Genomic DNA, 25,947 nt, shown 5'->3' with positions numbered 1-25,947 from the left:
AATTTTTAACTTTAAAAAGTAGAAGATTCATGAAAAAACAACTAAAAAAGAACAATTTAATTTTCAAATATGATAGATTAAATGATTTTAATTTAAGAGTTTGTGCTTTAAAATACATATTTCCACATGTACACAATTAAAAGTTTACTTTTTTTGGTAAAAAAACAAAAGTTTTTGTTTCTAGTAATTTACTTTAGCTTAATGGTTTTGGTAAGGTTTTAACTTCATCTTTATTTTAAGTTATAATATACTTAGTTGTTTAGTTATTTATATACATTTTTATATTTTTTCTGTAACTTCCAACAAACACAAAACGTTAATTTTGCTAAAAAGTAAAAAAATCTTTAAATAAGTAAACTGTTTTACAAATCTATATTTTATAGTTTACATCAAAGTATAATCAATAGAAAGACCACTCTCTCTAATGAAAAACCTTTTATTACACTAACTTATAAGTATAAATACAGTTAAAAATTTTATTAAAACAAAATAAGGATAGATGACTGCTTTTACTGAATAATCTTCAATCAATGTTTTCTTGCATTGATGAAAATTATACTTAAATGTTTTAATTAGTATGTATAATAACAGTTTTTTTTTAAATATTTAATGCAATATGGAGAGGCTACTACCACTCATGAATAATCTTCAGAGCATTTTTGCTTGTGTTGATGAAAATGTGATTCAGCTTCCACAGATTGTTGTTGTTGGCAGTCAGGTATGTTTAATTAATATTTAATAAATAAGCATCAATAATTTTGTTCCCAAATCCTCTCTTAATTTGATTAGTTTAATTTATTGATTTGAGTATTTTTTTTATTTATAACTCAATTATTTGTGTTAACTATAAAAATTGCTCAATTTAATTGGTTAAAATTTTGTTTAATTATATGTGTATGTTCAGTATGTTCAAATTACTGACTAGAGTATTAGTTTAACTCCACAAAAAAATATGTTTAGTAAAAATCATAGGTATAAAGGTTTTCAGCCAAAACAGCTAAATTCATGGTGGTTTTTTTATGTTGGTGAATTTTTTATTTAACTTGTGTGCTAGAGTTTAATTTTTGTTAATTTTATGGTGTTGATATAAAACATTGATAAATAATTAAAGGATTAAATATTAAAGTATTTGTACCTTTATTTTAACTCTGAATATATATAACATATAAATTTATTTTATTTTAGTACAATAAATAAATTTTCAGATGATATTAAAAATATTAAAAGCTAATAAATTTAAAGTAAAGTTTGTTAGAATATTTAAGCTTATTATATTCTATCTGAAGTAACTTTCTATTATTCTTATTATATATGTACTCTTGTATATATAACAAAGGTTTGTTATAGTTGTTTATATTAACATTTGAAAAATTACTATTGTCTATGAAAATTAGGATATTTAAATGTTACACAGTGAAAAAATATTAAACTAACAGTTTGGTTCATAAGATTATAAGTATAATATTATATATATACTTTAGTCTTTTGAATTGTTTAAATGTTCAATTCATGACAATTGTGATACATTTTAAGCATTATAAAGTAAGTACAAAAAATAGTATATTTTAAACTATATAGTGTTTTGAATAAGCTACTAATTAAGAAAGATAATGGTAAAAGTAACATAGATTTAAAATGCTTAGTTTTTTTACTACACTTGTAACTAAATGATGTCAATACAAATAAAAAAGTTAAACCAAAGTATAAAAATGCTTTTACAATGAATAAAGCTTTGTTGAAAAGTTAAACTGTTTTAATTAATAACTTATAATGATTGTAACTTATAAGAGAACAAATGGGTTCTTTATAACAACAAAAAAGTAAAAACATACCTTTACTACCAATAGAAATGTAAGATTAAAATGAATTAAATTTTCATTACAGAGCAGTGGCAAGAGTTCGGTATTAGAAAGCATAGTTGGTGTTGATTTACTTCCCAGAGGTAAAGGATTAGTCACAAGGAGACCTATTGTGCTGCAACTAACTAACAAAAAAGGTAAGTTTTAAGATGTATTGTTAAAATGTTGTGCTGCAACATACTAATAAAAAACGTAAGTTTTAAGATGTATTTGATATTAAAATTTTGTACTGCAAGTTACTAAAAAAAAAGGTAAAATGTATAAGTTATAAAGCTTTTCTTGTAAAAATTACCAGCTATTGCAATAAATCTATACAAAAGCTTGAATTTTTGTGTTTTACTCATTTTTTGTTAGTGTTAGCAGTGTTGTACGCAATTAACTAAAAATCAATAAAAAGTATGTATTTGATACAATTTAATAAATGCATTGGAATAAGTCTTGAAATTAGAACTTTTGAAGTCAAACTTTATTAGAAAATCCGTAGAAATAAATTTGTAAACCAAAAAATAAAATATTAAACTGTATCTTAGCTATGATAAAATTAAAATTTCTGTTATATAGGTGTGAACTTAGTTATTTAAACAAAACATAAACAAATAAAGGCTGTACTGATAAAGAAGTTGAAACAATAACACAGTATTAAATATTTTATACAACAAATAAGGTGGATATCTTCTTATTCAAAGTATATTGAAAACTTTATTAAATAGATCATGTAGATCAGGGTTTCCCAAAGTGGGTCATTCCAGAACTTAAGGGGTACTATAAGGCTATAATTACTTACACTAGATATTGTGGAGTTGGTAATGAGAAAAAAATGTCTCAGGCGTAATTAAGGGTAGTTTTGAAACTTAAACTAGGTATTACTGGAAAATTTCAAACTTGCACTAGATATTGTCAGTTCATTATGTAAAGCAAAAAAAAGGTGTTATGCGTATTTCAAAGAAGTTTTGAAACTTACACCTGGTGTTATGGGAAATTTTATACTTTTACTAAACCAGGGTTTCCTAAAGTAGGTCATTTTTGAAAGTTGGCCATAAGCTGCAGAAAGGTGGGAAAGGAGCGTAAGATTTTCATTTGACACTTTAACTCAGTATTCTAGAGTTGGTGATTAAGTGCAAAAAAAGGTCTTATGGTAGTTTAATGAGGATTCTTATTAGAGAGGCCATTGCATTTTTAATTACTTCAAAGGAGACCTTGTGAAAAAAATTTCAGGAAACCCTGACATAGATGAACACAATTTAGTCTTTTAAAGTATAGTTTTAATTTTTTCATCAATAAATACAAACTTTCATCAATTAAGCATTAACTGTGTAATTAATTCCAGGATTACTTGTTAGTTCTAATTAGTTTTGAATACAATGCAAATAATATATTAAAAACAGTAACATTTCGACAGGAAACAATTCAAACTTTCAAGCCAAGTTCCACCACAAAAATAAAATTTTCACACATGTACCTGACATAAGAAGCGAAATAATTTCACACACGAATGAAACCACTGGTATGAACAAAGGAATCTCAATTGACCCGATATTCCTGCAAGTTTCAGGTGTAAACTGTCCCGATTTGACATTGGTGGATTTGCCTGGCCTCACTAATGTTGGTTTGATTTATTTTTGATAAGGTTTACATCAAAAAATAAAAAAATGTTTTACTGTTGATAGCTGTTTGACACTAGTTAGTATAGTTAAAATAACTTTAGTTTTATTAGAAAGTACTACTAATACCCACTGTAAGTTACTAACTAATATAGCTGTTTGATTCTTCTGCTTATCTAAAAAAGTAGTTATGTGTGAGAGGATATAAAACTGCATTTTATAATTGTTTAATTTTGAAGGAAAGTTTTGAGACTAAACTTTAAACTTTTCTTTAAATTTAAACAATTATAAAATGCAGTTTGATATCCTGTTACTTGTTTGTACTGAAAAAAAATTAGCTTAAATACTAAATATTGAAATGAAATTTTTTATACGTGCCAGAATAAATTGATAACCTATACGGTGTCATGAAATTTAAGCTACTCCATTTTTTTATCTCAAAATAAATTAAAATTTTTTTAACATTCAGATAGCAGTAGGTGATCAACCACATGATATAAAAGACCAAATAGAAGGAATGGTGAGAAGCTATATTGGAAATGAAAATGCAATAATACTGTGTGTAGTGCCTGCAAATCAGGATTTTGTTACAAATGAGTCTGTTAAAGTAAGTTTATTAACTAAGTTATAAAAAGTATTTGTATACTGTACAATTAAAATACAAGAGTATAGTGCAGGGTTGCCACAGAGTCAGGAAAGTCAGGAAAAACAAAAGCAAATGACAAAGGTCAGGAAAAATGAGGGTTTTTGAAAAAAAATCGATAATTGATATAAACGTGCCATTAAAAATAAAGTTTAGCATGATTAAAAAATTAAATTTGATGTAATTATTTTCTAACAAATTTTGCTTTTACAATTCATATTTTTTTCAGAGCTTAATTTAATTTTTGGAATAAATTAAAAGCTATTATTACCTATGTTTAATTTTTGACAGCTCAATCTGTACTTTTGAATAAGTCTTAGTTAAGAATTTTAATTTAGAAATGTCAGGAATTGTTTCACAGCTCAATCTGTGGCAACCCTGATTGTAAATGGTGCCTATAAATTAGGGTTTTGTTACAAATGAGTCTTAAAAAGTGAGTTAATATTTATAATTGAAGAACTTTTGTATGTATTTTATAAGATTTATTTGTTAAAAAATGCAATAATACTTTGTGTGGTGCCAGCAAATCAAGGTTTTATACCAATGAGTCTCTTAAGGTGTTTTCTATAATTTAGTTAAAAGTTATATATGAGTTTTGAAACATCAAAAATAAATATCAAAAATATATATATAGTGGTTAAAGCATTTAGCTTTATGAAACACACGTTCTAGTATTTTTAAAATCGTTTTTTTTTTTGTAATAAATTATTTAAAAGCCCTTCAAGTGGGCTCTGTAGAAAGTGTTCAAGTTTAATTATGTGATCGTCATTAAGTTACAGTTTATTATAATAGTGAACAGAAATTTTGATTTTAAAGTTTTTATAATAATTGTGACGTAGTAATGGTACAGTTTATTGTACGATTAGCAGAATTTGAAATAATACGCTGTGAATGTTACTTATGCTTTTTAGGAAAGTTTAAAAGGTTATTTTGGAAAAATATTTTAAGCTATTAGAAAAAAATTTTTTAGACTGTTGGGAATGACTATAACTCTGACGATCACATGATATTTTACATTTCATGTGTGAAACAGCTCTATAAATTATAGTTTTTATATTATTAGATAAATATTTAGCTCCAATTCAATTTCTCGAGCCTTATTGAACAGAACTTTTATATAAAACCTTTAATATGTATATATGTATATATATATATATTGTATACTTGCTTATTAGAATATTACTACTAATGAATCTGTTAAAGTTATAAAATTTTATAAGGGTTATTTTTTTAGATATATATCCTAACAAAATAAAGTCTTATTGTAACCTCATATGTAAATTAAAAAAAAAAAAAAACAATGAGATGAAAATTAAAATTTGTTATATAATTAGTTTAGACCTGATTTTCAAAATCGTTTTGCTACAAAAATAAATACTTTATCTATATATTGGGCACATAACTCAAACATTTTAAACAATTTTTGAAACTTAATCTCAACTGTTTCGAATTTTAGATTCCATTTTTAATTATAAATATACAGAATATTCTGACTTAGCGCATGAACAATTTAATTTGTTTTTCCATCTAAAAAAATATAGCAAAATAACCCGTTTTATATATGTAGTAAACTGGTAATATAATTTTGATATGTCCAAATACTATTTTCAGATAGCAAAAGAAGTGGACCCCCGTGGATTGAGGACTCTTTTTGTGGTGACAAAACTGGACATTATGGACGATGGGACAGACGCGTATGATCTGTTAACTGGCAGGACATATCCATCCAATCTGGGATTTGTTGGTACGTTATAAGCTGTAGAAGTCTTTTAATTTTACTGGAAAAAATTATACATCTCACCTTGGGTTTTTGTTAGTTAGTGCAAATTGCAAGGTTGTTTGTATTTTTGAAATACCATTCAAGTGGTAGAATATTTGAAATGAAATTCTTATGATCAATGAAATGTTTATTATTTTTGTTCTTCGAGAGGGACACCTTAAGCATTAAATTTTTTTGTTAGACCATAACATCTCTTTTACAACACTAGTTTCATAATTGTTGTTAATGCTTTAGAAAATAGTTAGTTTAAAAAATTTATAGCTTTAATCTGTAAGCTTGGAATTTTGGCAGTTTATGTGTCAAATTATGAATAAGTTTAATTTTAAGTTTTGTTACATAAGTTTGGAGTTTTTCAGCTAGTTGATTCTTTTTAGAAAAAGCAATTAAGTTCTCTTTTTAAAACAGCCTCACTGTGAATACTATACATGCAGCTACTAATTAAAAAAATTTAAAGTTTTAAAGCTTTCCTAAAAACTTTACAACTTAATATTAAATATATTTTCTTCTTTATTGATAATCATTATGGTAAGTAATTGAAAATGAACACATTTATTCTTAAACTAATATAAATGTTTAGTAGTAATTACTACTTAGAGAAGGATTATAATTAATTTACAAGAGTATTATATATTTATAATTGATATTTTTCAACAGGAGTGGTTAACAGAAGTCAGCAAGATATAACAAACAAGAAGTCGATGAACGAAGCAAGATTGAAAGAAGAAGCTTATCTGAAAAAATACTACGATGACATTTGCGAGCAGCATGGAACTAGTGTTCTGATTAAGAAGCTCAACTAGTAAGTTCAAGTTTATTTTTATATAAAATTAAGTACTGCTCCAAAAATGTTAAGCTTTAACTTTTATTTAAGTATGTACTTATAATTAATTGCATTTGTAAGTTGTTATAATTAAACTTGAAATTTTAAGTTTCCCTTTATTTTCAAATTTATAAATATTTTTATGTTTTGTAAATATTCATGTAAAGTTTGTGTCCTTTGAATTAAGAAGTGCTCATCTTTTATAAATGTTCTAAAAATTAAACTTTTGTAAATAGCCTACTCTTAAACAGATAAAAAAAAAACAGATAAAACTGATGAAAATAGCAGTTAAACGTATTGATTACTTAAAGTTCTGTTAAAATTTGTAATCAGTTGAAATTTTTTTGAATCAGCAAGATTTTTAAGCTCTAACACCAATTAAACTTTTGTAAATAGCCTTCTCTTAGAGCACATAAAATCCTCTTTACCCGAAATCAAGAACAAAATAGAACATCAACTGGATCAAGTTGAGGACAAATTAAATTCATGGGGAGATGTAGAATCGGATCCCAAACAGAATTTCAAATATTATTGCGAGGTTTTTATATTTTTATTAAGTAAAATTCATTTTTTTATTCAATCTAGTTTGTTTTTTATTAAATACAGTTTTTTTGATTTTTAATATTATAGATACTGACCCCAAACAGGTTTATTAGTACCAGATATTTTAAGTTTTATTATTTGAGCTTCTAAAAATTATCAGGAGCCTTTTACCAATTGCACTTATTTTCCTTAAGGTTTCTAAATCTGGGAAAATAATTGCTTACATTGACCATGGTTTTATTGTTTATTTTCTAATGAAAGAAATATTATTTTTGTATTTTTATTTGTTTTATTTCTAGGTATTATGCAAGTGTTACAATAATGTCTTAGACGGAAAATTTGATGCCAGTTCAAAAGATATTCTCAAAAAAGAAAGGTATAAAATTTGATATTTACTGAAGCTGTTTTAATAAGTTGTTTGCTTTAAATAATAAATAATGTTAACAATAATGTTTTGCTAAATCAAAGAAGTTTCAACTGAAGTTTTTGTTGTTTTTGTAGTTATAAAAAGATTTATAAAAATGTTTTGTTTTGAAAATTGGATTTTAATTTAATATATTGAACTTTGCACTAAACTGAAGTTTTTGACAGCTTATTTAAAAAAAAAACCTTTATATGTATATTTTTTTTGTCTTCTAAGTTTCTTTCACAAAATCTGACCTATAATCATTAAAAAAAAGTTTTTTATTAGTTACGCATACATCTTTTATTAAGTTCTTTAAACAAACAGGTTGTACTATTTAAAACAATTTAGTCTTCAGTTGTGGCGATTTTTTATTTAACTTTTTTATTTAAATAACTTGCAAACACTAGTTTATATTTTTTATTTCAATTTTAGATTTCTTCACTGTTCTGATATTATGTTTCACATTTAAAAGTATTTTGTTAACATTTACACTTATTTTGTTCTAACTTTTATTGTAAGTGTTTTAGTAATGTTCTTATGTAAAAGAAAAGCTTAGTAAAATGAATACTCATAAAAAAAAACTAAATTTAGTGGTAAGAAGCGTTTGGTTGTTTAAGCTTAAATCTGCTACTTATTGTGAATAAATAGTTCAGTTCTTTAGTTTTATTATTATTCTTGTTCTTGTTACGATTAACATTTTTATTAGATACGGTGGTGCATTAGTGAGGGAATCAATGACAGACTTCATCAATGAAAAATTTGATAAAGTTCAGTTAGATAACTTGTTTACTGATGATGAGTTGTGGAATATAATACTAAATACTCAGGTAGTTTTTTTATTAACTAAATTTTATGGTAATTTTTGTTTGATAAAATTTAGCTTATAAAGATATACTATATTTCATTTTATCAAATAAAACAAACTTAATTTTAAATGTGTTTATCATTACAAAAATGTATTGTTAAAGTATAAGTAAAAATTATATTAGTTAATCAATAAAGTAGTTTTTTTTATTGGATTCAAAAGCAAGATTCATAATATAATTTGTGTGGACTTATTAGTAAAACTCAAAACTTTTTTTAAAACTGCTGTGAGAACTCAGTTTTTGTTTTTAAAAGCTTTCTAAAAAAAATAAATTAAAACCAACGATGACTTATCCAAATGAAGCTATTAAAATAATAATCGTTAATTTACAACTTCTATACACTTTTTACTGTACATTATCTTTTTTACTTACAACACATATAATGTTTCTTTATTTGGTATGTTTTTTTTGCAGGGATTGAAGCCAACAATGATCCTACCAAATAAAGCGATCAAATTCGTCATGAATGAGATGATATCTAAACTTGTAAAACCAGCCACTAGGAGTGCTGTTAACACGAAAACTATATTAAATATGATACTCTGTGATTGTCTAAATCAGGTAAAAAAAAAGAGTTTTAAACTAAATGTTAATAAAATTATATTGAATTAAATCTTAGTGTATTTATCAGTATCGAGATTTCAAATCATTATGAATATGAAAATGCGTAAAGTTAAACAACTTTCTGTATTAAGAATTTTTTGAATATATAAACTAATTATTTATTTTGTTGTAAATTGTATATATTGTAGAAATACTTGCAGGAAAAACTGAGACCGCTCAATTTGAGATACAAGAAGCTGAGAGAAGAAGTAAAAGTTGTTGCTCTGCAAATTATAAATGAGAGAATGAAGATTCTACAAGATTTCGTTAGTTTTTGTTTTAAACACATTTTATGTCAGTTTTAAATATATTTTTTGTTAGTTGTTTGTTTTTAATTTTATAAGAACAAGTAGCCGTGTTTTAATTTAATTTAATCATAAAATGACGACTTTTCAATATACTTCAACGTTGATTAAAACTTTTTTTTATGCTTTTAAAAACTTGTAAAAGCTAGTTTGATTTTTCAAGTATTAGCTAATAAATAACAAGTATAGTAATCAATGAAAAGGACTTTCTAAATTTATAGTCTTAATCACCAAATTAACATTTAGTGCTCATTTATTAAACATTGCTTCTTTTCTAGTAAATGTTCAATCTACCCTTTTAGCCCTTTAATAGTTTTTGTTAGCTAAAATCACCCTTTTTGAGAAAACCTGTTTTGATGAACCAATTTGTGGAAAATGTAAAATGTTATATTGATTTATCCTGTAAATAAATACCAATTCGATCGTCAGACCAAAAGCCTTTGGTAGACTGAACCCTAATTAGGACCTAATTTCAATTCAAGGACTTGTGGTCTGGTGATCGAATTGTCATTAACAAACTCTTATCTTAACTTGTCTCTCGACATACGAAAGTCCAGGCTTCGGCTCTGTAGACTTTCACCAATGTTTTCTTTAAATGTATTTATGTTATAATACTTTTAATTATATTATAGAAATAAAATCATTTGTTAACTTATGTCATGAAAAAGTTATATAAGTGTACTACATACTACATTTATCAATTAATTGTTTTATTTGATATTCAGATTAGTCAATAAGTGGAAAACAAAAAATCTTGTTTTGATTTATCACATGATAAAGTTAACTGCACCTATGTATTTATTAGGAATGTGTGGAAAATATAAACTTAATTAATCTAATGAAAAAATTGTATAAGTGCATTTTATACTATATTTTTACATGTCCTTTGATTAAAATACTTGAATTTATATTTATTTATTCTATCACAGATAAACCAGTGTGTAGAAAATGAAAAATCTTACATAGATTTATCACATGAAGAAATGCCAATAACTGCATGCTATTCAGTATTCACTGGTCAACATTATGTTAGTAGTTTTGTTAAATACAAATGTATGTATATTTACTTGCCAAAACTGCTAATATTATTTAAGATTTTTATTTTATTTTCACTGTTAAAAGTTATGTTACTTATTTTGTCCTAAATACATGTCTTAAATACCTTTAGAATTTAGATTTAATACTTTAATTTCGGTGCTTAACAAGTAATTATGTAAAAGTAATAACTTAGTTCTTAAGTAAGTTATCAACAAGCACTTAAATGTTGAATATTGCAATAAATGTTAAAATGATTTATGCAGTTTTTCAAAAGAAACAAAATTTAAAGAAAATACTTACATTGATATTAGTCTAAGGTTATTGCATTTATGATGTAGACAACACATGAAAGAAATAAATGCAAGCTTGCTTTTTTAATGCAAAGAACAAACATATGTAATTGTTTTTGTGTTTTGTTTTCAACTAAGTTTGTTAATAATGTTTTTGATTGTGTAAGCAGCTTTGCTATTTCTCTTTTCTTTTGTTTCTTTGTTTACTTTTGTCGATTTCATTACATATGTTTACATTGGTATGTTAATTATTTTTAACTGTATACAGATTCTTAGTTAGTTATTAAAAGATAAGTTATATCTTACCTTACTTATTTAAACTGCTATATAATTGTTGTAATAAAACATGTAAAGCATGCATTAAAAAATACTTATAATACAAATAAAATTTTGCATGAAAAAAAACTATAGTATAAAATAAATTCAAAAACAAAATTGCCTCAAATAATTTTTTCGATTATTTTTATTATCCTCAGCAGAAGCAAAAAGCACAGTCAGAACAAAACGCGGAAGAATTGGAAAGTAAAGAAAAAGGAGACGGTGACAAAAAAGTTCAAGATAAAAAAAGTGAAGATAAAAAATTTGACGTGAAAAAAACAACTGGCTACATTAGCAGTTACATACCTGGTTAGAATTAAAATAAGTTGTACAAAATACTATTTAAATATGTTTACATTAGCAGCTACATACCTGGTTAGAATTAAAATAAGTTGAACAAAATACTATTTAAATATGTTTACATTAGCAGCTACATACCTGGTTAGATTTTGAATAAGTTTTACAAACTACTAATTAAATAGATTTACTCATTTAGTTTATTTTACATCTGGTGAGGTTTTTTAACCTTAGCTAAGAAGGTTTTCCTTTCTTAGTTCTAAAAATGTTGGTCTAGCTTTTTTCTAGCTAAATTGTCTAGCTAAATTCTACTAGAACTTCTATTTGTAACAAATTTCGGATTTTAAATTGTTATTTCGTTGTCTTATATTTACATTACGGCTACTTTTACATTCATTTTTTACATGATGTTTTACATTCATTTATAAAGTACCTTTGATTGAAATGATTTGTCTAGTTTCATAGGTTTTGTAGAAAAGTGCAAACTAAAATCTCTAGCTTACTTCTTAAAAATGTATCTATCTCCAACAGCACTAAAAAGTAGTCTAAATAAAAATATATAATATCTTTTAAATTAAGTTACGAGTATGGTAAGTATAGTTAGAATTTTTATTAACCAAATAAAATAATTTTTTAAAAACCTGGTGTGGTAAAACGTACATTATAACTGTAACTATTATAACATTATTTATTTCCTAGATCAAAGTGTTTTATGAAAATATAGGCTTAGGGTGACTTAAAAATTCTGATAAAATTATCAGCAGTTGCTAATAAAACTGGTTGTCTTTCCTAAAATAAAAAAAATTAAAAAAAAGCTTTTTTACTAAAGCAATTATTTGTAGTAAAAAACACTTGAGCTTCTTTTAAACCTCTAATTATATTGGAATTAAACCATTAAACTACAATTTTGTTGAAAGTAAGCTTTAATTACTAAACAACAAATTTAATAAAGCATCTTAACCAAGGTTTCCCCAAACTCATTTTCATAACCGTTCCCTTAGAACAAATTTAAAAGTTATCACTCTTTTACTAGATACTTCCCATAACTGTCTAGTTCAGGGTTTCCCAAAGTGGGCGATATCGCCCCCCTGGGGGCGATTTTAGTAATTCGGGGGGCGATAATTAGTAAGGGGGCGAAAGGGTGGGCGATAACTAGTAAGGGGGCGAAAAGGGGGCGATTTTAAAATTTTGGGTTGTCATAAAATTTTTACTTTATATCTTGCTATTTTACTAATTTTAACTTGCTATTAAATATTTGACGCTGAGGTAAAACTTAAACAAAAAAGTTTATTGTGTTTATGTGAAATATAGAAAAAAAAATCAAGTACTTATGGCTCCTACTTTCATGTTAATTACATATATTTTCTTATTTAACAATTACATAGATCATAGACGATCGGAATTCCTCTCCCTATTTTTTAACCTGAAATACATGTTAATTAGGATCATAAATGCTTTGTAAAAATCTATGTTTTCTATATTAACTAAACCTCATGATACTTCCAATTGTTTTTTGAAAAGTTATTAAGTTAGACTAAGAAATAAAACTTTACAGGGTTGCCAATTTACCTAAAAACCTGGAATTTGACAATTTACGCAAAAAATAATCTAAAATCTGGAACTTTTAACAATTTCAACATATTAAGTAGTAAAATTTCAATTTGACACAAAAAAGCTATCATGTAGATAAAAATATAGATCCTTTTCGTGACAGATCTTTTTGAATAAAACGACTCACAAGAAACCTTCTCAGACTTACAAACTGGCCTTGAACTTAAAGTAATTTTTTCCAAAGAACGATATGAAAGCTTTTGGACTCAACAAAAACTAAGGCAAAAGTATCCAATCATTTGAGAGGAATTTAGATTGTTGTGTATAGTTTTTCCTTCTAGTTATGTTGTTGAGAAAGCTTTTAGTTTAGTTATCAACATCTTGAGCAAAATATCTAATCTAGATATTTGTAAAGGAGGTGACTTGAGGCTTTATTTGACTGATTTAGAATCAGATTAGAAAGATTTGCAAGCATTCATGAACCTCATTCTTCGCATTATATTAGAATTCAGTAGCAGACATTATTTTATGAAAGGTTTATTTATTTATTTGATCTTTTAAAATACTTCTTATTTAACCTAGTTTGTATTGTATTTAAGTAGTCTTTTTATATAAAAAATTATTCTAAGTTATTTATTCTATAACAGGTTTGCATAATTCCTAATATATATTAATTACGGTAGACTTCCTCTTGAGTTCGCACTTTTTAACCAAAAAAAAAAGTTCAAATTTATATTTTCTTAAATTTAACTTAAATAAAATCTATTACTAACTAAGTACTAATAAAACAAAAAATACACAATATTTAATAGCTTATATAGATCTTTTTTTTATGAATGTTTGTTTTATGTTTTAATTGATTTCATATTTATTCATAACGTTATTGCATATAACATATTTAAATTTATCATTTTGTATAAAAAATGGTAACAATTTTTGAGGTTAAACTTTTTGATTTTTTTCAAAATGCAAACTGAAGAGGAAGTCTACTGTATTTATAAAATGGTTTATGTTTTAAATATGTTAATAGCTTTGTTTTGACCTGGTTAATTTTGTAATTTATATTTGTCGATTTACATTACACTAAAAGTTTTTATAGTATAGTGGTTAAAGTATTTGTTTGAAAGAAATTTATTTAACATATTTTTGTGATTACTTGTTTAATCTGTATAAAAAAAATGATAACCATTAAAGTTTTTTATTTCAAAAATTATTTTTTGGTTTTAAAAGAGTATAGATTTGATGTCTCTATTTGAAATGACTTCAAATTTTTTATTTAAAAAATTTTTAAACTCAAATTATTTTCTAATTGATTTATTATTGTAAGAAAATCTATATATTAAATAATTTTAAACTATTAATACAACTGTTTTTGTTTTATCTTATTTTTTAATATATTAGCTATTATAATATGTTGTTTAATTTAATAATTCAACAATAGCTTTTAGTTTTTCACTATTTTCTTCTGGTAAACTATTATATGCTAATAACTAGAGAAAAAATAAAATTAAACAGTTTTAAATAAGCCATCAAAAAGACTGCTACAGTGACAAAACAAAGTTTTAACATAATTTAAAGAATTTTTTAAGTGATTACTTTCTGTTCCCAGAACTAACTGTAAAACATTTGATTTTTTTGGAATTTAAATTAAGAAAAAAAATGTTGAAATTAAGGTTTAGTTTCTTAAAGGTTATTCCAAGTCAAATACTATTTAATGGTTAACTACTACAAAAAATATTGTTTAAAATGTTTAAAATTAATTTTTTTATTTCACAACTAACTTGCTTAATATATATCTTAGCATTGAAATAAATAATTTTACTGCATTAACAGAAGCTATTGATAAAACCACTTTTCATGAGATAATGAGCCAGTTGGTCAAACTTCCTAAAACTAGATCAGCAATGGTGGTTTAATATTTATTTTACTATGTGTAAAATAATCTGTTCATTCTTTTATAGTTTTTTAATCTCTGGTATTTAATTTTAGAACATGTCTACTTATAAAATAATTTAAGTATTTTGTGCGGCTTAAATAAGTTACTTAGTATTCATTTCTAAATGTCCGAAATTTGTTAAATGAGAGATAGTTATAATGTCAGGTTTCAGTTAAGATTTCAGATGGGTAGCGTACGGTCCAGATCCAATCAAATTTCGATCCGCTAAGTAACTTGAAAACTAATTGTGCATAATAAACAAAATTTAATTTTGATGCTTATGATTTTGAAATAGAATTTCAATTTGGTTTTCAGTTACTTTAGTATTTCCTAGATCACAATAATAGTAAATCATTTTATTACAATTATGCTCGAGCTTTTTAATTTTCTCTTTGTTATTTTTTTAAAATATGCAGCCTGCAATTACATTTTTTTAACGAGTTGAAACAAGAAAAGATTTTTTAGTAAACATGAATTGCTGACTACAAAATTTGTCCACAACAACCCTAAAAGTTTTATTAATTTCAAAACAGTTCATATTTAATCAGGATTGATTACTGATTAAACAAGGCTTTTTAAAATTTAAGTAATTTAAGACACTTTACTGGGCTTATAAGAAAACAACTGTAACTTAATATCCCAAGCCCTTTAAACTACTTTAAACACAGCCCAAAAGTCCGTGCATAAGAAATACCAGACTAAATTACATATCGAACACAAATTTTTAGGCTCAAAAGTTTGTACTCAAGAGAAAAACTACTTTTTAAAATCGTGGGGGGCGATTATTTTTCAAATTTCTGAAAAGGGGGCGATATAGTAATTGAGTTTGGGAAACCCTGGTCTAGTTACTCATTTTCTTTTTGGCTTTTCACTAGTTATTACCCCCTGGTAGCGCAAAAATAGCGTTTAAAGACCTAAACAGAAACTCCATTTAGAAAATATTAATTCTTTAAAAGAAAGTATTAAAGTATTAGTTTTGTTTAACATTTTATTTTTGTACAAGAGAGCTTTTCTAGTTATGACATGCCTACCATAATGCACTCTTGGGCACCAATGTTGTTGAAGTCTTATAACCCCATGCAAACTGGTTTGAACGAACAATTCTGTAATTTATCTTCCGTTAATGTTCCACCTAAAATAGTCAAAAAAGGTATGGTAAACTTTAAAAAAATTCAAGTCATGTTCTTAAAAACAAATTTTTAAAAGTGTGAATGTAAATAGTTTTGTGATTTATTAACCTTTTTTGATAGTACACCCGAAATAGTAGAGAAACGTAAAATATTCAAAAATTTTTTTCTAAATAACATCTCCTTGTGATATTAATCAAGTACTGTTCAAATATTTATTCAATTTTACACCTTCAAATATACAAACTAAATACACTGTAATAAATATGTAGACATTATATTTAACTAAATAATACCCAGCTTAAGAACAAATCATTAGTGACTTTAGCCAGTCACCATTCTACATATCAGTTTATTCTTACGTTTAATTTGAAATTAATTATATTAAGGCATTTAAAAATAAAACTTTTTACAGTCTCTTCTCTTATATAATTAAGAAAACAGTGAAGCATGCGATATTGCTAAATTCTCAAAACAATTTTTTTAAATAAATATTAGACCCACGAAAACATTTAGGCATAAAATCCACTATAACTTTTATAAGTCAGGAACTTTAGCAGTATTAAGTTGTTTTCATTTAAAAAGTGTTAAAACGTGTATTGTATAAAGCTGCAAGATGTTCACTAAAACTTTAGGTGAATAAAAATTAGATTAGGTCAACGACACTATATTTTTGTTTTGAAAAAATAAATTATGATGTAAGCTATCAAGTTGAGTAAAACTATTTAAAGTTAATAAGAAATTTATTTTTATTATTTAAAACTTTTTTTTAAAAAGATTATCATTGTGCCAAATTAAAAAAAAAACACTTTATACTTAAGTGTTAGTAAATGTTCATATCTGAAGTTTTATGTTGTTGAATGACATGTTATAAATTTTTTTTTTAATTAATAGATTGTTATTTTAATATTAGGTTGGAACTCAGCAAAAGGACAACCTAAAAATGAAAGAAAGGTTTGACTTGTTTTATATTAAAAAAAGTTAGTAAAAGTACACGTAAAATAAAAAGTTAGAAAAAAAAAGCTTTTTAAGCCTCTTAGATTTTAACTTTTATTAAGAAAAAAAATGTTTTAAAATTTATTAGAGATCTCCAGTTATTAATAAAAAAAATAATTTAGTTTTTTTAAATTTTATAACCTTCAACTATCAGACTATTCTAATGTCTTTTAAAAGTTGTTATATTTTGCAATAAGTTTATCATTGATTCTAATTTCACAGAATAGTTTAAATCAAGATGAGGTAAGGTTTAAAAATTAAGTTTTGCTTTTTGCCGTTTGTCAGTAGCATTAAACACTTTTTTCTTTAAAATATTTTATTTTTAACTATGTGTTTAGCTAATGAAATTTTAAAGTAAAAATTAGAGAACTTCAAAAATTACTTACATATTTTTTTGGATATTAAAAACTAATGTTAAATTATTTTGGTTGACAAATTTAATTAAAGTTTTTTTGACTTATTGAAGCTTGAATATGCATGCAAAGTATAATTAACTCAATTCTCATTTAAAAATTCTAATTTGCTAGATCATTGGTTCTTTAATAAAGCTTTACAGTCTTATATTAATACTTTTAACACAAAAAATTCTTACAAAATAAAAAGTTAGCTTTTTGATAAAAATGATAAAACTTAATCCTTTGAATTTTACTACAATAAAAAACAAATGTTCACTTAAAAGAAATTGTTTTTATAAAATTCAGTTTAACTGTTAAATCTTATTTTGTTCCATATTAAGCTATTTACTAATTAATAAGATGTACTTTGATCCAAAAGCTTTTTAAAAAAAACATAACCATTTGGAATTAATTAGTTATTTCTTTACTTAGATTTTTGGTTTATCCGTAGATATTAATTTGTTTCGTTTAGTAACCTAACTTATAATTTACTAACATTACACTCAAATTTGAAGAATTAAAATAATACTTAACTTTCAATTCAATATATCTCTTATATAAATATTAAACCAGAAAATAAAAATTAGCAAATTTTGTAATAAGTTAGTTTTATAACGTTTCTAAACTCATATTTTTCTGGTTTTTTATTGAATAGATATTTGTATCAAATACAAAACTATTATTAGAATTTTAACTTTTTATAGTTTTTTTTATCTATTTTAATTTTAAAGTTTTTATTTATTAGCAAAATACGGTATATAAGATATTGTTACTACAATTTCTTCTTTTTTTTAGAAAAATATGTTAAAAACAAAACTTTCACTAAAAGCTCTAATGCTTTTTTTGCCTATAAAAACCTGTAGATGACTTCTTATGACTTCATAACATTTATTTTAAATAATTTTTTCATATACATGTTTATTATTTTCACAGGAAAACCCTGTTGATAAGGAATTGGAACTGAAACTCCTCATGATTGGTTATTCTCGTCACGTGATCACTAATTACTTCAAAATTGTCAAGAAAAACTTGAAAGCAAAGTTAGTGTTTGTTTTAGAGCAAATAAGTAAATACTAAAAATACTGGTGTTTCTCAAGTTATACTTTAGATATAAGCTAAACAAGCTTTATTAAATAAAGCTAAACAAGAATCTGATAAAGTTTGAAAATAGTCATTAAAATTTACAACCAAATATTTTTTTTATGATTAAAAAAAAGTTTACGACTAAAAATAGCAATGAAAAAATATCTTAACTACCTACATTTTGCTCTACAACAAATTAATTTAATATTTTTACCTAATTTTCCAGCATAATAAAATCAACATTACAAATGTTTGTGAATTACACAAAGGAAAATCTACAAAACGAATTTGTAAAAAAGATGCTTCATAAGAAAAATTTTGAAAGTATTATGCAGGAAGATACAAACTTTTATAAGGAACATAATAAACTTTTGGAAAAGAAAAAAGTAAGTATAATTAGTGTTATTGAAAACCAGTAGAAAATAAAAATTATTAGTTTTTATTTTATAAAATTTATGTTTTTTACCTCACTCTTTAGAATTTTTAGTTTAAATTCTAAATAGTTTAAATTAATATAAGAATAAATATTAATAAACAAATTAATAAATTAATATAATAATTACTAAGTTTAGATTTTACAATGCACACCAAATTTTACTTAAAAAATTATTTTCATATTTTTAAAAATACAATTTTTTAACTTTAAATATGAATTTAGTATTTTAATTGGGTAATTAAATGTAATTCCAGTAAAAAATGTTTATAAATTTTAAAAAGTTTTTTTTTATTAATGACATTTTTTTATCTCTTATGGCTATAATTTATTTACTTATAAAACAAAGTACAGCTTAGATTTAAATCATAAAAAGTTAATGATAAATAAAAAAATAAATACTTTGTTTATTTAGGGTCAATTACTACTTGATAATTAAAGTTTTTAGTGTTTTCATTATATAAAAAGTATTAAAAAATATATGTTTTATGTATTTCTTTAAGTTGGAAACTATAATTTACTTATTTTATATGAATAAAAATATTTTGATAATTAAAAAATTATTTAAAAACTTATTTCGCAGGTTCTGGAAAAAGCATTGGAAACAATTACAAGAACAGAAAATGCGCAATGATTAGAAATATATTTTTTATTGTAATACATTTCCACTTAAATCATATTTTTATAAGTACTTTCCGTTTATTTTACTTGCCGAATGTTTTTAATTTTTATTTGTAATTTTTTGTTCCACTATGTGCTTATGAAAATATTTTTTTAATGGCTTTAATTTATGCTATTCCAATTATGTTGGTTAAAGTTTTAATTCGTTTTTAACAGTGTCTTCGAATTTTAAAGTCTATATTTTAATATAGTAAAGCAAATTAAGATAAGAATTTAAAATTTTCTAAATAATACTGTTATGTCTATGTAAGGGTTCGGCAAACATATGATGCACTTTTCACTTCCAAATATACCTTTTAAAATTTTTTTGTAAAAGCTTACAATTAGGCTCTTAATTAGATAGTAATTAGTAGTTATTTATATAAAACTTGTCATTTTTGTGTTGCATTATATTAAGTAAGTATTTCCATAGCTTTAGTTTTTGTAAACCTAACTATTGTAAATGGTATTATAGCGTTTAGTCTTGATGATTTGGGTGCGAGAAATTGTAGTCTAGCTGCTGGACTTAAGCAAACTTCACTTATTACGGCTGTGCTTAGAAAACAAGTTTCAATTTACTAGAACATTTGACTGTACTTATTTGTAGTTTCTGCAGATTTAGGCAATATGTTTCAATAAAAACACAACTGTTCTGAGAGTTTTATAACATTATTGTTTTCAAGTAAATGATGTTTTTTTTTTACTTTATATTTTTTAATAACTTTATAAAAAGTCTAGTTCTGAAACCTTGGTGAATAAAACTTAACTGTGAATTGAAACCAAAGGCGTGTTTAGGCTTTTTTAGTAGGGTAGCGCAATTTTTTGTTTTATAAATTAGTATTGTTCATAAGTAGATATAAACAAAACACTTTCTAAAATGAAGTAGTCGAATATATTTGTTTGTTTTAATTTCAGTAATTATTAGCATATCAAATTATTAGTAACATTTATAAATTATTTTACCTTCAGTTTGCTTTATATAAATATAACTTTTATTTTCTCAAAAAAGTTTTAACTTTATTACTCATTGAGCTCATTAGTATAAAAAAATTCTTAAAATTGTTTAGTGTAGAATGTGAAACGTACGGCCCAACAATTTTTACAAATTTTAACAGGAAATTCAGCCCGCTTAATCAGTTTAAAACCTGCACTAGCTATTTTCGGGTTAGAATTTTGAAAGCGAAGTTGTACTGCATTTGATATCTGTTTTGATTTAATATAAAGTCTTGTTCATCCAAGCGTTTAAGAGAAAGCTCGCAAATTTTACTGATGCATTTTTGCATCTGCATACTACAGCTATCTAAATATCAGTTGATGAGGGGATTCATTCTAGCTTGCTGCTACTAACATGCTGTTTAAAAATACATTTGTATGTTTTGTTGTTTATTTTAAAGATCTTTTTTTTTTGCCAAAGAGTCATTTGGACTTGTTGGTTAATTTTATTAAACAAAACAAAGATTATGTTTTCTGTATATAAATAATAGGATTTTTAATGTTTTTTCAACCTTTGAAAAATTATTGAGCTTCTTTTCTATAAACATATACTTATAATAGGTCTAATGGCAAACATAAGTAAAACAACAAACTAGTTGCACTATAGGCTTCCAAAGATTTATTTGTTATTAAAATATTTTAATATCTTTTGGACATCAGATAACATATTTACAAGTAGTCACAAGATATCACTTCTTTACCCAAAAGGTAGTGATATCTTTATTGTTACCGAGTGATTCACATCTACTAAGTGAAATTATTTTGAAAATCATTAATAAAAATTGTGGGGAACTTTGGGCTTAATCTTGTGTTGTTTTATTAATAGTAACTATGCTTAAGTAAGTAGTAAATGATAATAACCATATCAAGTTAATTTTATTCCAACAGTGTGAATTGTTACAATCTATTGACTGTTATATATTATAGGTCAATATTATAGGCAAAATTCAAACAAATTTAGTAAGCTCGGGACGGGTCAATTATGCACGAAAGGTCATTATTACACGAGAGTTAAAATAATAAGTTACCAGCCAAGGGTAACAGTGACGGTAAAAAAGAGAAATAAGCCCGTGCAAAAATGTCACTTCTTGATTGACACCTGGCAATAAGTTTAAATCCAGATAATTGTTATGGTCACATAAATATCGAATTTATGAAAGCCGCTTTATACCCTAAATTTTTCTGATATTTACTTAGGTAATAACATGAATCATAATTACAACAGTAATCTGTTGTTAAAAGTAGCTGTACAAAGCAAAATTTTTGGTTCTAATCTGTGAAACTTGTGCAAAAACATCAAACTGGTCAACTTAATGAAAAGTCATTTATGTTAAAGTGAATAAGTTAGGACTCAAAGAAGTTATACGCATTTTAAAACTGCAGAGGCTGTTTAAATAAATTCGATAAGTAAGACATGTGTACTTACAACTAATTGTCTCACTTGCTATTAGGTTAGGAAAAGTCCACTAGCAAAATGTTTTGGACTTCTTACTCATGCAATTCAAGTGAAATTGGGCATTTTAAACGCTTTATAGTGTTGCTTAACTCTAAGTAAATAATTATGTTAAATAAATTGGTAAATAGTACCCTAGTAAATAACTATATTACACATTTTAAGTGGGTAGGAGTCTAATATGCACGAAAACGCTTTTGCACGGATTGAAAAAAAAATGTCTATCACCCTAACCTTTCTAGAGTATGAGAAAAACCGTTCATGGGTGAGCGATAACAGGGACTTAAGTAACTATGTGTAAAAAAAGATATTGACTAAGAGTATTAATGATATGAAAAACCAAAATATTAACCGGAGCTTAATTGTCCCTTCATGAATACCTGCTAACACAGACTCAGCAAACTATTTAAACACTGTGCAATAATGTCTTAAAACAAGCCTATTAGGTAGTCTAGGGGTCAGCAAACTGCAGCCCTTAAAGCCTATTACCAACAGGACACTTAAAAAAATGTATTGTTTTAAGTGCTTCATTTAAATAAGTATATTTAAACAAATTATTAGTTATTTTTAGATACCTGCGGCCCTCGAAGACTTTTTACCTAATAGTGGGCTGGGAGCAATTTCTTGGAGAAATCGGCCCGCGAGTTACAAAAGGTTGACGACCTCTGATAAAGTCTAATTTTTTTAAGTGAATACCATTACTTAAGTTCTTTTGGATATAATTCTTGCCTTCAGATTTAATTAAAAAATATGAATATTCCATGTTAAGTACATATGGAGAATCGTTCAAGTATTTAAAAAAGTACAAATTAACTGCTATAAAGCTAATTCTTTAAATAAACGTCAATAACTCTAAAAAATTACTAATAAATGGATTATTATATACATGTCTATTTCGTTTTATTACTTATCCTTTAAAGTTATTATATCGAGATGCTGCCGTTTTTGTACAGAATGGTTAGATATATTTCTTTTATCGTCGTATTTTATAAATATATGCGACGTATTAATAATCTATCAGTTGTTATTTATAATGAGACCCTATATGGACCAGCTTTATTGCATAGAATATCGAACTGAGATAATGAATCATTAAATTAATCACTATATTTGACTGTTTTAGTTGTAGGAACCTAAACTTGTGCCATATATCTATTACAGTGATATAGTCATTTCAGCTGTGATTGTTGGGTGCTTTTAAAATGGGTAAGGAAACAATAATTTGTAATAGTAACCATAAATCCTATGAACATTTTGTTTTTCTCAAATCATGATAAAATTTTTATATCACCTGGATATCCTAAACTTAAATCAATGATATGAATACCCAGGAATTTAATCTTACTTAATTACTTTTTTTTTTAATTACTTAATTAACTTTTTTGTACTTAATTGCACCTTAATTAACTTTTTCACTTAAATTACTTAATAGCAACTAACTTAAATATATACAACAGACTCAGGCGGATAAAAAAAAAGCGAACACAATAAAAATCAATAAATAATGTTTGATATTTACAGCAAGAAACTAGATGACAAAAATCAATAATTATATTGTTCTTTAAAAAAATTAATAATAGATGTTATGTATTTACAGACTATTAAAACTTTTATGATGTTAAATACATTTTTTTTACATAAAAAAACTATAATTTACATAAAACAAATAACAGCATGTCTATGAACGAAAAAAAAAACAAAAGACTTTAAAGAAATTTTTAAATATCGCTCTAATTTTATTTATACATTCTTTAAAATTTTAGCAAAAAAAATAATTAAATAAGTAATCAACTCAGCATTTTTTTTTTAATTTCTTTAGATTAAGTTTTATTGCAGAATTTCAAGTATAACTTAACTTGGAGTTTAGGGAAAAATCGACTATTAATACTTATTTTAAATGGGACGTCTTTTTGAAAAAATTTACTATGTGAAACAAGTTTACAGTTATAACTTTAATTTAAACTTTGGTCTTATCTATTTTTAAGTCTAATTAATTTTCTAACATTACACATTTTTATTCATAAACGTCAATAACTTTATGTATTTTAGATAACAAATTGCAATTATTAACTTATTTTATTGCACTCAACAATAGAAAGTTTTAATGACAACAGATTTTGGTAGCTTATTATGACAGATTTTAAACTTAAATAATAACATTACCATCAGTGTACAAAAAACTTGTGTCGTTTAATATTTTAAAACCAAAGGTGGTCATTTTACAAGTTGATCTTATTTTGTAAACTTATGCAATCAAAAAGCTTCTAGCGCTTGACAAATTTTAAAGAAATTGTTTTATTAACAACTTATTATATTTGACAAACTTCGATCTTAAAAGTTACTTTGAACTTTGTAAAGAGCTGAATGGTTTCTGATTGCTATAAAAAAGTTGTAAATTTAAATAAAAGGCTTGTAGTTAAAAACCTATAAGCAATCATATAAAAAACGATGTTAAATTTTGTAAAAATATCCCACCCTATTGCCTTAAAACAACTTACTTTTTTTTTAAATAACTTCCAATAAAATTAAATACTAGAAAAACTTAAGAACAGTTAAAAAATGGTTCTAAAAAATAAATAAGACAACTCTAGTCTACAGATTATTTAAGTAGTAAGTTTAATTAGACTTTGTTTAAAGAATATATATATATATATATTAAAGGTTTTATAAAAAGTTCTGGTCGATAGTGCTCGACAATTTAAATTGGAGCTTAATATTTATCTAACTACATAAAAACTATAATTTATACAGCTGTTTCATACATGAAATGTAAAGTTTCATGTACTCCTCAGTTTGCTACTGTAGCTACTTTTTAAACAACTATTAATATTTTTATATATATATAAATAATAATAGTTGTTTAAAAGTTTTGGTCAGTAGTGCTCGATTGAATTGAAGCTAAGTCTTAATTCAATTGTATAACAAACCACAGTTTGAAAAAATACTTTTTTAGCAAAATTAAAACTAAGTAAATATTAAATCAAAGTAAAATTAAGCAACGCACACAATCATTTAAAAAAAAATCAAATACAACTTTTCCTTTCCATACTTAATAGGAATCACTAAATTTTTTTAAATGCACAAATTCTTAAACCAGTAACAAAATTAAATCAGCATATTTATCAAACTTAGCTTAATGCACAAAAACCTGCATTATTACTACGTCATAAAACTTATAGAATTTTTAAATTCTAAATTACTGTAATTATCTTTAATAAACTTTAGTTTTACTGAGATGTATACGAGATAGAAATATATCATATACGAAACGGGGGTATAAAACTGTGGTTTGTTATATAATTAAATAAATATATACTTAGTAGAAAAATTATTAATCTTAAACAAATTTACTAGTCAAATAAGTTGCTTACTTATGTTTTCATTAAATTTAATTATTTTATGAAGACAATAGTGTAAATTTTTATAACATTATAAATATACTTTATAACAACCCATAACTTATAAATTACATTTTAAAAGAAATACCCACATATAAAATAGTTTATAACAAATCTGATTTATAGTCTTATGTCATATAACAAAATTTAATGAGTTAAACATTTCACAAGAGATATAACTTAAAGACTATTGTTGTTAATTCTAATAAGCACTAGTGAAAAATTTTCAGGGTTGCCAAATCTTAAGAAAATAAAAATTTTCAGGTTTTTTGAATATATAACTGGTATTTTTAAAGAACAGGTTTTTCGGTTAATTTTTATTATAAAATTTAACTCAAAGTAAAAACTTATTTTAATAGTTTTATAATATTGAAAAAATGTAGTAAAAATGGGAACGGGTCTAAATTTCACAAAGACAAAATTGCATGAGGTTACTAAATTGCACGAGTGCACAAAATTTCACGAATTACATTTTTGTGAGGAGTAGAGAAATATAGAAAAAAAAAGTGAATAGAAAATTTAATAAAATAAAAAAAAATTTAATAAATAAAAA

The 25,947-nt window shown here is 24.6% G+C and overlaps 1 protein-coding gene across 1 annotated transcript; it reads left to right on the top strand.

Moving 5' to 3' along the window:
- The first annotated feature begins 590 nt into the window (after nt 1-590).
- LOC145832638 (dynamin-1-like protein) lies at nt 591-19,532 on the top strand. Its single transcript, XM_082939937.1, has 18 exons — nt 591-718; nt 1,885-1,996; nt 3,259-3,461; nt 3,930-4,067; nt 5,715-5,847; nt 6,538-6,682; nt 7,100-7,241; nt 7,546-7,622; nt 8,359-8,479; nt 8,933-9,079; nt 9,271-9,387; nt 10,356-10,454; nt 11,231-11,381; nt 16,897-16,937; nt 17,202-17,222; nt 18,308-18,414; nt 18,684-18,843; nt 19,474-19,532. Exons 1-18 carry the CDS (start codon nt 617-619, stop codon nt 19,522-19,524), a joined length of 2,067 nt encoding a protein of 688 aa, XP_082796063.1. The 5' UTR covers nt 591-616; the 3' UTR covers nt 19,525-19,532.
- Nucleotides 19,533-25,947: the final 6,415 nt, after the last annotated feature.

This window comes from Thalia democratica, chromosome 3, assembly GCF_965202585.1.
Source record: "Thalia democratica chromosome 3, ktThaDemo2.hap1.1, whole genome shotgun sequence".
NCBI classification, from domain to species: Eukaryota; Metazoa; Chordata; class Thaliacea; order Salpida; family Salpidae; genus Thalia; species Thalia democratica.
The sequence above is the reverse complement of the archived record's forward strand: the minus strand, read 5'-3'. Positions and strand labels throughout refer to the sequence as shown.

What these genes read in the sequence shown, in the direction of transcription:
- LOC145832638 (XM_082939937.1), top strand. Translation starts at nt 617, where the DNA reads ATGGAGAGGCTACTACCACTCATGAATAATCTTCAGAGCATTTTTGCT. An exon ending in ATCCAATCTGGGATTTGTTG is followed by an intron (nt 5,848 to 6,537) that starts GTACGTTATAAG and finishes ATTTTTCAACAG; the next exon opens with GAGTGGTTAACAGAAGTCAG. An exon ending in CTGATTAAGAAGCTCAACTA is followed by an intron (nt 6,683 to 7,099) that starts GTAAGTTCAAGT and finishes TTTTGTAAATAG; the next exon opens with CCTTCTCTTAGAGCACATAA.